The sequence below is a fragment of the Papaver somniferum genome, unplaced genomic scaffold, assembly GCF_003573695.1.
Source record: "Papaver somniferum cultivar HN1 unplaced genomic scaffold, ASM357369v1 unplaced-scaffold_13932, whole genome shotgun sequence".
Classification (NCBI taxonomy): Eukaryota; Viridiplantae; Streptophyta; class Magnoliopsida; order Ranunculales; family Papaveraceae; genus Papaver; species Papaver somniferum.
Window position 1 is genome coordinate 1 of NW_020623193.1, and position 12,448 is coordinate 12,448.

The 12,448-nt window shown below is 35.8% G+C and overlaps 1 protein-coding gene and 1 long non-coding RNA gene across 2 annotated transcripts; both read left to right on the top strand.

The window, feature by feature from the left end:
* The first annotated feature begins 1,828 nt into the window (after positions 1-1,828).
* LOC113335348 lies at positions 1,829-3,844 on the top strand. Its single transcript, XR_003353293.1, has 3 exons — positions 1,829-2,140; positions 2,844-3,402; positions 3,487-3,844. It is a non-coding gene; the product is annotated as an uncharacterized LOC113335348 (long non-coding RNA).
* Positions 3,845-9,222: 5,378 nt separating this feature from the next.
* Positions 9,223-11,581, top strand: LOC113335349 (transcription factor MYB122-like). The gene is made up of 3 exons (XM_026581426.1): positions 9,223-9,702; positions 9,810-9,939; positions 10,510-11,581. Exons 1-3 carry the CDS (start codon positions 9,426-9,428, stop codon positions 11,345-11,347), a joined length of 1,245 nt encoding a protein of 414 aa, XP_026437211.1. The 5' UTR covers positions 9,223-9,425; the 3' UTR covers positions 11,348-11,581.
* Positions 11,582-12,448: the final 867 nt, after the last annotated feature.

Sequence of the window (12,448 nt, forward strand, 5' to 3'; positions counted from 1 at the left end):
CAACAGTGCACCCAAAATAGATACAGTTATATTAGTAAAAGCAGAAATGTATGCTTGCTGGTTGTGGTGGGTGATTCACAACCACCATACATGGTTGTGTCACAAGAATCACACAACTCCCGCAGCTCATGGAGTTGTAGCTTTCTTTCTTTCTCTCTCGAATCAATCATATCCGTAGGACCGGAGAGGAGAAAAATTTAGAAATCACTAAATATATTGATTTTACTTGTTGATAGAACTTGGCATTTCAACGGTGGAAACTTACGCAACAACGATTCGTATGTTTGGATTCTTCTTTGTTTCACTTTCAATATGAATGCAACCAAGACAAAATTCTCTTTTACTTCCGTGACCATGAGACAAAATTCTCTTTTAATTGCTTATCATAATTAGCAACATGAAAGCAACTTCCTATCAAACTGAAACATCAGTTCATGTGTAAATAAATTTAGATCTAAATAAGCAATTAACTCATGCATAGTGACATGACTTCAAAAGAGAGAATCATCACTAATGTTCGACGCATATGCTTACTCTGAACGAGCTAACGTGCACGTACACTATTGAAGTCTCGATCGGTCTATTGGATGACTATTCTTGTAATTAACATACTGTATATAGATATCATGTGGCTACTATTAAATGGACGCGAGAGTTTTGGTTCGTCACAAGATTTGGTAACGCTGATATTACAAATATAAATACGAGGCTCCAGCGTCTTCAACTTATAGCGACTACCACTAGATAGGCTTTCAATGGGCAATAAAGTGAAACAGTCATTCCTTTCGGAAACAGTAGACTAGAATAGGCTATCAGCTTCGGCATTTTTATAACCTGGGTACATTATGTATTTTCAGCTTTTACATAATGTAAATACATATTGTATATGATATCAAACATCTTCCTTTTTACCTTCATTATTGACTATTGGAATGCTTTTTGCCTTGGTAATTCCTAGCACACCAGGTAAAATCTCATTGCTGAAACAACGCAATCTGCCAGCCTCAGAAATGGTCAGATTTGTTTGAAAGTGTTGGGTAAATCAAAAGTTGATCGATCGATCGGGATTGATATGATAGATGCCATACTTAGCTGAGCTGTGGATTAATTTGTCTTCTGATCATCAATGAATTGCCCTTTGATTGAAAAACATGAATAAACATATGACCCACAAGCAGTCAGTTAATTCAACTTCAATCTGCATCACACTGCATTACAGTCACTCGTTCTAAATTATTTAGATAGGTACTTTTTCTAAACTATTATGTTCGTATTCGTAATGGGGATGTAAGGTTCAGCAAGAGCCTAACTTTATCTACATAGCCATCTTTTCCTGCTCCTCAAAAATATCAAGGTGATTTGTGTTTACAAAACGAAGAAAAAAATGAAGAAAAAAAATGAAGAATTGATTTTCATGCCATGTAGAATTATGGAGATTGGAGAGCAAAATGTATGCTTAAAAATAGAACCTAGCTTTTTTTTTTCTTTTGATACTAAAAATAGAACCTTTGAAATTGCTCTAAATAGGGAACAAATTTTTAATTAATGGAGGAATATCCCATAGGGAATGCCGTGAAAAAATCTGGGAACCATGTAATATAGTGACTAAACAATGTCTTATGTTAGAATCCAATTATTGGGGCTGTAGGGGTCTGGGATCTTGGGGGCTTAAAATACTAATTTGAACCAAAATGTGATAGAGAGACCTAATTTATATAAAAGTTCAAAATACCCTTAATCGTTTTAACTTATCACCCTTCCACCTTTCCATTAACTAATTAATTTAATTATTAAAAAAAAACGGAAAAATTAAAAGAAAAAAAACTGAAAGTCGTTAAAAGAAAGGGAAAAACCGTCGCCTCCCCTTCTTCTTGTTCATTTCTTCTTCTTCTTCTCATATTCTCCCTTTTCTTCTTCATTTGAAACGATTAGTCGTCGATTCAAAACAATTTCGTCGTCGATTAAATTCATTGTATAAAACCATGAAGCCAAAGGAAAAGCTAGGTCAATCTTCGTCGAATCCACCTCCTCTTGAAGCAGAGAAATCAACTTCATCAATTGAAGATGAAACTGAAGATCAAGAAGAAGTGGATGAAGGAGATGAACTAGCCGCCGAGACTCATGTTATGACTTCAATAAGGTATGAATTGAAAAACCCACTCTTTATTTAAGCGTTTTATTGATTATTCAGTTGGTTTCAAAAAATTTAGGTCTGAAAAACAATTTCTGAAACTGCTTACGGCTGGGAGTTCTAGTTTTCCTAGCCGTAAATAGGTCTTACGTTGGGGATCTCTAAGGATACCAAGCCGTAAATATATCTTACGGTTGGGAATTCTAAGAACTCTCGGTCGTAAATAATCGATGCGTATGAGATTCATAAATCCTATCAGCAACATGTTGTTTACGGCTAGGTATCCTAGCCATATACTCTTCTGTGTTCGAATATTTTCTTTTCAGCGGTAGTAAGTGTTTAGGTCTAGGTTTTTCCTATCCGTAATTTTGTTTCCAAACCGTATGTTTTATTTCCCAGCCGTTTATTATGTAACAACTAGGTTTTTCCTAGCCGTTTCTGTTACTGTGCTGAAACTTAAACCATCTGTATCTTTCACGTAAAGGTTTTCCTATCCGTAATTTGAGTAACCAAGCCACAATTTAAGTTTTCGAGCCGTTATTGGTTTTACGTCTAGGTCGATGACTAAATATCCCATCCGTAATTGTTTTTGCGTCTTGCACTGTTAATTTTTCCTAGCCGTTTTTCAGTGTCACGGCTTGGTTATGTCTAAATTTCCCAACCGTTTTTACTTATCTGCTTTTGGTTTTTGGTCTTGTTTGTCTTTGAACAGAGGAAAAGAAAAGAAGAAGAAAATATCACAATAAGTAAGACCTTGTAGTGACCCGACTCCGCAACCTCGTCACACAAAACATTGGGTGAAAACGCAAGAAATGCAAGTGGAGTTGTGACTGGTAGAGGAAGTGAAGGTGGAGGAAATGGAGTTGGAGATGGAGCTTCTTTAGGTAGTGAAGTTGTAGTTTACACAGGTGGAGGAAGTGAAGTTGGATTTGGTGGAGGAAGTTGTAGTTTACACAGGTGTACTTGTTGTTAATGGAGGAACTGAAGTTGGAGTTGGTGGAGGAAGTGAAGGTGTACTTGCTGTTACTGGAGGAATTGAAGTTGGAGTTGGCACTTCTACTGGTGCTGCTATTGATAAAGGTAAATATGTAGTTAAGGAGGATAAGAGGGAAAAGAACAAGTATGCACCAAAAGAAACGGAAAGAAAAATCATTGATTCTATGGTGTTTTTACCTCCCAAGAAGAATGGGAGACCTTGGGGTGAGCCAAAAGATAGATCCGTCTTGTTTGGTTACCAGTCATCATGGGCTGCTAGGGTCTGTTCCGCAAAGGTAATAAATCAAACTTAATATATGTTATTTTCATTTTATTAAGGATATTTAAGTGGAACAACCAAAATTTTATATTCTTTGTAGTTTCCCGATAAAACGGTCCCTAAATTAAAGCACCAACAAGGAAGGTTTTGGGAGTTCGAGAAAGAGCATCCAGATGTGGTAGCTTTGGTAAAAGCTTCGGGGTTATGGTCTGGAATCGAGGCTTTGCAGAACACCTATGATGTTATGACAATTTGTGGTTTTAGAGAAAGATTCTTTCCCGAAACCATGATTTTTCTTCTTTGCAATATTAAATATATTAGCAGTCATGCGAGATAGTACCATATAAATGGAATGGTAATGCTTTGAGTAAATAGAATGGTCCAGTCTTCACATACCTCTTTGTCGATGAAGTTTTCTAAATGTCTTTGTTTGATATTCAATCTTCAAGGATAATTTTGTGATGTCTAATACTCAACTACCATACTTTAATCCTAGTCCGAGACTTGACTTAAGTAGACTAGAAATCAAGATATAGTTTTGTACATCGATCTAATATTCAGAACAACCTTGAGATAACAAAAATTGCGAGTTTGACCGAGCATTTATCTAACAGTATGTACCTAAACTGTTATAAGAAACGAATTCCAACAAGAACAGGTCTTGTAATCTTTCTTTCAACATACGAATTCTCAAGAATAAATTTTGTAGGTTCTACACAGTTTCTTAGGCTTAAAAATTGTCTAAGTTGTTTAACATGTGCTAGTTGTGATATTTTATCATAAAGATAAACAATATAATACGAAAAATAAATAACACAATATACAAGAAATTTTGGTAACGAGGAAAACTGCAATTTGTAAAAAAAAAAAAAAAACGGGACCTAGTCCATAACTTGAACACATTGTATTAAGCCTTTACAGACACTATCATAGTTACTATCAGACTTCCAAATGGAATGTAGTACACCTATCGAACCTACGATCAGCTTCAATTGTACTTATTTACGTCTCTTGGATCTCGAAAGACCCTACACAACATAATTACCCTAGATGACGTACGTCCTTTACATGATTAGGAGTAACTTCAACCCACTAAATAGAAAGCTTATTCAATTTTATTCAAAAACATATTCAGTCAAGGTAGTGGAAATCTATATGCTTATGAAAGATCTTCAAGAAAAAGAAGATATCAAGAAAAAGAAGATATCAAGAAAAAGAAGATATCAAGAAAAATTAGGACAACTTACTCTCTTCAAAAGTTATATATAGAGATGCATAATCGATTTTACCTCACAAGAACAGTCTAAAAAATCAAACCAGAAGTGATTTAGATATCTATATATTGGATCTCGCAAGACCCTACACAGCATAATTCCCCAAGATGACGTACGTCCTTTACAGGATTAGGAGTAACTTCAACCCACTAAATAGAAAGCTTATTCGATTTTATTCAAAAACATATTCAGTCAAGGTAGTGGAAATCTATTTGCTTATGAGAGATCTTCAAGAAAAAGAAGATATCAAGCAAACTCAACAATTAGGACAACTTACTCTCTTCAAAAGTTATATATAGAGATGCATAATCAATTTTACCTCACAAGAAAAATCTAAAAAATCAAACCAGAAGTGATTTAGATATCTATATATCTTGTGGAATCACAAAGTCTAGGAGGACGAGTACTTTGTGATTTATATTTATCTTGTTCCTGATTTATAGTTCGGAAACTAAAAGATCAGAAAGAAAAAGATCTGAATAACAAAGAACTATCAGGTAACACATAATATGATTGGGTTGCTCCCGTTCGGTGAGATGACTATCACTCCGGATGATGCAAAAAAAATCACCGGTGTTGCTTTGGAAGGAAAGGTTGTGTTTGAGGGTTTCAACAATTCTATTCCTTTTGATGAGCTTTGTGTCTTGGCGAAAGACTGTCTTGGGTGGGGAAAAGATGAAAAGGAAGAAGAGTTTGAGATAGGTGGCGGAGCCGTTCCTAGAGCTAAAAGGGGATTTAGTCTATCGGGTGAACGTCGTGAAACAGTTAATATGACAAGGAAGATTAATATGGTTCGTCTGAGGGAGAAGTTTGAGGATTCTGACCGCAAGACTGCTAGTGGAAGGTGGTGATAGACGCAGAAAGAGCTAGACATACAACTATAACTTACTTTTTGCACGTTGTTAGGACCGCATTTTTTCCCGATTTCTCAGGAAATAAGGTAAATGATTGTTATTTTTAGTGGTTGAAGACTCTCAGTCTCGATATGGAAACAAACAAGGTACCTAGGTACTCGTGGGGAACCTCCCTCCTTGCTAGTGTGATGGATAATCTTTGCAAAGCTTCTAGGTGGAACGAAACACAAATTACAGGATGTGTTGCTCTTATCCAGATATCTTTTTGTTTAATATAACAAATGTTTATTTATTTTACTTTTATATATTGGTTTGTGTGTAATATCTTATTTATAATTATTATTTTTTCCCGTAGTCATGGGCTTACGACCATTTTAAATGCTTGAGGCCTTCTCGGGATACAAAATGGTCTCTAGAGAAACCTACAAGAGGAAGATATCCCTTTGGAGGGACCCAACACAAGGCTAAAGAGACGAAAATTGTCGAAATGAGGAAAAGTTGGATGCTTTGAAAATCGATGATGTGGTTTTTGATCCATATTTGAAACTTGATGAGGATGGATAAGATGAAGTTGGTGATAGAGTATTTTCTAATATGACGACCTATGTGGGACCATTGTTTCATTCAACTGGGTTCGTCATTTTAGATCCTCGTAGAACGTTCTGCCAAATTGGTATTGTCCAGAAAATTGTACCTGAAGACTCTCGTTTTAAACTGAGCGTAGGCAACTCCCAATTTAAGGACAAAGATGTCAGATTGACCTATGAACCAGCACCGTTCATCGAGCATTGGAATGGTCGTTCCAAGGAAGTAAACCAAATGAGTAGAAGAGCGCTTGAAGATTCTCATGGGACTTCAGAAGCGGATGCGAATTACATAGAATGGTATCAAGAGGGGGCTCATCCTTATGTGGAAAATTTTGGATCCGGAAGCACAGAGACATTTCAAGAAGGCAGAGAGTTCAAAATCAAGGATATCAATGAATGAAGAAGATGATAAGGAGAAGATGGTGGTATGTATACTACTAATATGTTTGTATATGTTATTTTTTTAATTAATGAATGAAGAAGATGATAAGGAGAAGATGGTGGAATGTATACTACTAATTATGTTTGTCTATGTTATTTTTTTTTAATTATTTTATGAATAATTACAGTATGATATGAAAAAATTGGTTGAACGAGTTAATTGGGTGGTCAAGGACATGACCCGCATGAACAAAGATTACTCTGGAATCGAGTTAAAGGCATAATAATCTCTGAGAAAGGAGCTCTATATGCTTATGAAGAGGACCGATCAAGGAGAGGTAAGAGGGATAGGTCTCCTTGTTCTAGCGACAACTCGGATACTCCCTCCACTGAGCAAGTTCAATCAAAGCAAGGAAAAGGTGGTCGAGGCGGTCGAGGTGGAGGAAAAAAAGGTGGCCGTTGTCGAGGTGAAAAAGGTGGTCGTGCTGGAACAAGTCCTCGAGGTGGACGTGGTGGAGGTAAAAGGACTCCAATTCAAGGTGGCAGTGGAAGAGGTAAAAATGGTATAGTTGTACAACAAGTTGTGGAACATGAGACAGAGGACGACGATTTGGACTCGTTTTTGCGCTCGAATCGGAGGAGGAATCAAATGAATGATTATTTACTCTCTTTTTAGTATTTTACTTCATGGATTTTTTATTATCTAAGACTTTGACTATTTACTATTTTCGTTGTTTGGTTATGGATTTGGATGGATGAGTTTTTATAACTTTGCATGTATAAATGAATGTTCGTATTTCCATTTGTCTAATCTAAGAACAATGAGGAAAAAATCAACATTATTGAATTTTTTGTGCAAATTCGGCTAGCTGGATGCTTCACATAACCTAGCCGTAAATGCATATAATTGTTGTCAAATAAAATTGCACAGTTTTTCGGTTAGAAACTCCCGGCCGTTAACCAGAAAACGGTTAGGAAAAGCATCCGTAAAATATTTAAGGTTAGGAAATACCTAGCCGTATATTACTCTGGTCTCCAAAAAAAAAATGACTAGTGGTTACGGCTACATATCCAGGTCGTGTATCATCTTTACGGTTAGGACTCCAAACCGTAATTCTGACATAAATTTGCAACTCAAGTTTACGTCTTGGTCGACCTTTCAAGTTCCTGACTGTAATGTCATAACGGTTAGGAACTCCATCCATAATTTATTTACGGTTGGAAATTACCTAGCCATATATTACTCTGATAACCCAAAAATAAAATGGCTCCTGGTTACGACTACATATCCAGACCATAATTCTGACAGAATGTAACAACTCTTATTTACGACCAGAAATACTATCCGTAAATCTGACGCACCACAAACCCTGCAGGTTTATAGTGAACTACGGCTGGGTTGACTTTTCGATTTCCTAGCCGTAAACACCTATAATTTCCTTTTGTACCACATCATATCGGCTATTTTTTTGAATTTTAAAAAATAGATCTGTTTGAAGACTGATCTATCGAAGGTTCTAGCAGTTCAACCACTTATTTAAACTTGAAATAACTCCGCCTCCATATAACCACTCATTCCAAATCAAAATTACACCTTCTACTTCAATAATCTCCACCGAAACTCCTACAAACTCAATGCAACGCACTCAAAAGATAAACTCAACTTTACTTTAGAAGAAGACTTATCTCTTTGCAAAACTTTTGTACTATGCTATCTAAAGAGGGGAGAAGAACGAACGAAAGGTGGTTTACCAAGTCAATCGTATTGGAGTAAGATTTTTGAAATTTTTTGTAGTGAAACAGGTAACACTAACAACCGCGATGGGGTTGAACTGTATCTTCGATTTTCAGGCATACGCAAAAAAAGTGGAAGAATATATGGCTTTACTTCGTATGTGCAAGTAACTTTGACTTAGAGGTGAGACTGATGGAGATGTCGTAGCTCAAGCTAAGAAGGAATTGAGAAAATGGAAAGGTTATAATTTCTACTTCGAAGCTCAATTCGCCATCATCAAAGACTTCTTGATACATCGAAAGGGATGTCATTAAAACCAACTTTGTAATGGGTTTTCTTGTGGTCTAGTTAATAAAAGTATTACTAATTTTCAATCGGAGTATGTATTCATGTTGAAACTCAAAATTTCTCAACTTACATATTCATTTACGGACGGGAAAAATATGTTATCCCATCCGTAATACAGACTCAGGAGATTCTGGGAAGAATAACGGCCAGAAGTTCTTCACTCCTCATCCGTTTTTTGTGTTCATGACTGGGAATTCCTCATATCCAAACCATAATTACATATTTACGGCTGGTTCGACACAATTTCCCAGCCGTAACAGGTAAAATTTTCAGATTCTGCTTTGATTTTTAACGGATTTGAATCGATAAAATTGATATTGGGAGTTGAGTATAAGGTTATCCCGAGTTTTGTGACGAAGGGTTTCATCATTTTTCTTCAAATTTTATCAAACTAATTTCACCAAAATCACATTTTTTCCTTCTCCAAAATCAAAATCAAAATCAAGTTTTGATTTCCAAAAGTTTAATCATTTAATTAGTCTAATCCATTCATTAATACTAATTAGTTAGCTTAATTAATTAGCACTAATCAAATTAAGGGTAGTTAGGTATTACATAAAAACCAGAATAAGGAGTTTTATGGATTATTATTTCATGACCCTATAGAACCCCAAAAACCACAGCCGTTTAATGCCCCAATAATAAGATTCTTATGGTATATGCTAAATTATGTATTATGTTATATAATAAATTATATATGTACGTGTCAATTGAAACAACAAACAAGTTCTTGCAGAAAAGGAAAAAATAATCCTGTTCATGCCTGTGGTTGCAAGATTTGCACGTTGGTAGCTGCGTACGTAGTATCCAAATTAGCCGTGAACTACTCGACACATTTCAATTGAACTCTACTTGGTCACATGTTTGTTTTTTTGTTTGAATTTACTGTACGTACTTCTTGCTACCTAGATGCTATAAATACATCAAGTTATAAGAGATCATGTACTATAATGATCATAATAATACCAAATTTACATTTGTTGCATCATTTTTCAACTATGGAGGAAAGTTCTTCAATTGTATCTTCAGTAAAAGGTTTGAGAAAAGGAGCCTGGGCTGAAGAAGAAGATCTACTTCTTAGGAAATGTATCATAAAGTACGGTGAAGGAAAATGGCGTCAAGTTCCTATTAGAGCAGGTTAATTAATTACTTATATACGTCGAATATGTATACATATTAACGGTAGTAATTAAGTTTAATATTTCGAATATACATTTGTTAATAATTTTGCTAAATTCTTACAGGGCTAAATCGATGTCGAAAAAGCTGTAGATTGAGGTGGTTGAACTATCTACAACCAAACATCAAAAGAGGGGAGTTTCAACCAGATGAAGTGGATCTCATCATCAGGATGCATAAGCTTCTTGGCAACAGGCAAGTACATCAGTTGTTAAGCTAATTAGCTACATGTGTGGCAGCTCCTTTTAGCCATTATATCTAGATGTTTCTTTCGAACTAGCTAGCAACATGCAAGTTCATTTCTTGTAATTAGCACCCGAATTTGCTGACTTACTCATTCCTTCGAAACTTCTGGCTTTTCAAGAAATTATTAATACACGAATAGACTTCCCTGCATATCTGTCACCCATCACTTGTATAAGGTCAATAGTTGAGTCCCATACAGCATTAAAGAGGTGAGCATAAGACAAAATTATTAATAGCGTCTAGGAAAATAATTGAAGCATAAGACAAAATGGATATCTTTCGGGATATGTTTTACTGGTTTCTTCCAGTACCCTTGGTAGTGCCCCATACTGCATAGGTATGCAAATCATAATCTTGTAAAAGCTAACTGTCTGCAAAACTAGAAAATTAAAAGACCCAATTTGTATGAGACATGGGGAGTATTAATATTAATTCCCAAAAACATTATTTTCTAAGAAACAGTGATACGCTGATATGCAACAGATACCTAATTCCAATATATAATTCTGGATTTTGCAGATGGTCACTAATTGCTGGTAGACTTCCCGGAAGAACAGCAAATGATATCAAGAATTACTACAACACTCACTTGAAAAAAACTTGTTTATCTAAATCTAATGACAATATAGAGAAGGGAAAACAAGTTGTCACGACAAATAAATCAGGTCATGATAGTAACAGTCGTCGTGATGACGGCCAGGACCATGGTAACCAGAAGGTTCTAAAACGTAGGCGATCGTGTTCAAATATTAATACTACAGATCATATTGATGATAAGCATATGGTGACTCGAGTTTTAAAACCTCAAGCTCGAACCTTCAAGAAATCCCAGTGGAATGCGAATAAATTACCAACACCAACAGGGATGAATAATAACCAAATTACTACCACGACAACTAGATTTCCTAGTTATTCACAAGTCGTCAACAAAGATATTACAAAATGTTTGCCATTATTAGTCGACGATCAGGTCTCAAATGGTCAACAAATTCGTGATAATAGTACTCATTGGGTGAAAAATATATTGTTCGGTGAAACGGACGAAGAAGAAGAAGAAAATCCAATGCCGAAGAAGAAGAAGCTGAAAAAGAAGAAGAAACGAGTTACTTGTAATCATAATGCCTCAAAATTTGAAAGCAATACAACAAAAGGTGTCGAGGAAGGGATGACAACGAAGGATAAAAATGATGGCAGTAACGATGATCAACATGCTTACTACTGTAGTCCCGGTGACGGTAATGGGTGGTTAGAAGAAGGCGGTAGTGCTGGCGACACCAACAACTTCTGGGACAGTTATCTTGATGAAAATTTGTGGCCTATGTTAGAGGAAGAACAGGAGCAGTACTTAATGATGTAATTAAGAGTAATGTACGCAACGTGTATTAATTTTTTTCAGCAATTTGCTAGACGTAGTTTCCATGTATTAATTGAAGTAAAATTGATTATCATATTTTTTTGAGAGAAAATGTTGCTTTCATGTTTAATGCAGAGGTACTTGGGTCTCACGGAAACACAGTTGAAGATTTGTCCTGGTTTATTTATTTATGTATAGCGAGACAAAGAAGAATTGAAATGTGATCCTGTAGCTATAGTCGTATCAGTTTGTCTTTACCCTTAATCATTTCGTCTTCCGGACAAGTAACAAGTGAAAGATTTTTTTCAATGGACAGGGCCTTATACATGATTGACGATTCTGTTTTTTTAAGTAGAGTTATTAAATGTGACAACTTCGTGAATGTGATGGCTGCACGTAGTGGAAGAGGTGTCACACGAGATATCGTTAACGAAGGGGTCGTATTATTAGCTTAAAATTGGGTTGTCAAAATATTTTTTGACACGACTTTCCGACAAACCTGTAAATATCACGAGACAGATTTATGTACAAAATTGGAATATTTACCAATTACCATTGTTGAAATAATTAAGATACCTTTTTTCGTTTTTTTGTCGATCAGCAGGACTGATGCATATGGTTAGCACTACCGTTTACCGCAACTAAGAACAGCTTTAATTATTACTCCACTAGTGAGACATCTATTCGAGTAAAGAAAGTTAAACTACTTGTACCTAGAGGTGTAAAATCTGCCGGCCTGGCACAGCCCAGCCCACGAAGTTACGTGTTTAGCGTGCTGCGTGCTGTGCTGGGCTGTGCCAGAGATTCAGATGTGCTGTGCTAAATGGCGTGTCGTGCTGTGCTGTGCCAGAAAAATAAACGTGGTGTGTCGTGCTGTGCTGGGCTAGCACACTTATTTTATGTTTTCCAAAATAAATATTTTTATAATATTTTAGTTAGTACATGTATTATTATAGAAATAAATTAGCATAACGAAAATAAAATGTCAGAAATTGGCTAAAACTATAATTTTTTTTGTTAAATATGCATCAAATGTGATGTATTGTGTAGTATTTTACGCATGACGTGGCGTGCTTTCTTCGTGTATTGTGTTGTGTTGTGCCG

What these genes read in the sequence shown, in the direction of transcription:
- LOC113335349 (XM_026581426.1), top strand. Translation starts at nt 9,426, where the DNA reads ATGTTTGTTTTTTTGTTTGAATTTACTGTACGTACTTCTTGCTACCTA. An exon ending in TCAAGTTCCTATTAGAGCAG is followed by an intron (nt 9,703 to 9,809) that starts GTTAATTAATTA and finishes AAATTCTTACAG; the next exon opens with GGCTAAATCGATGTCGAAAA. An exon ending in CATAAGCTTCTTGGCAACAG is followed by an intron (nt 9,940 to 10,509) that starts GCAAGTACATCA and finishes TGGATTTTGCAG; the next exon opens with ATGGTCACTAATTGCTGGTA.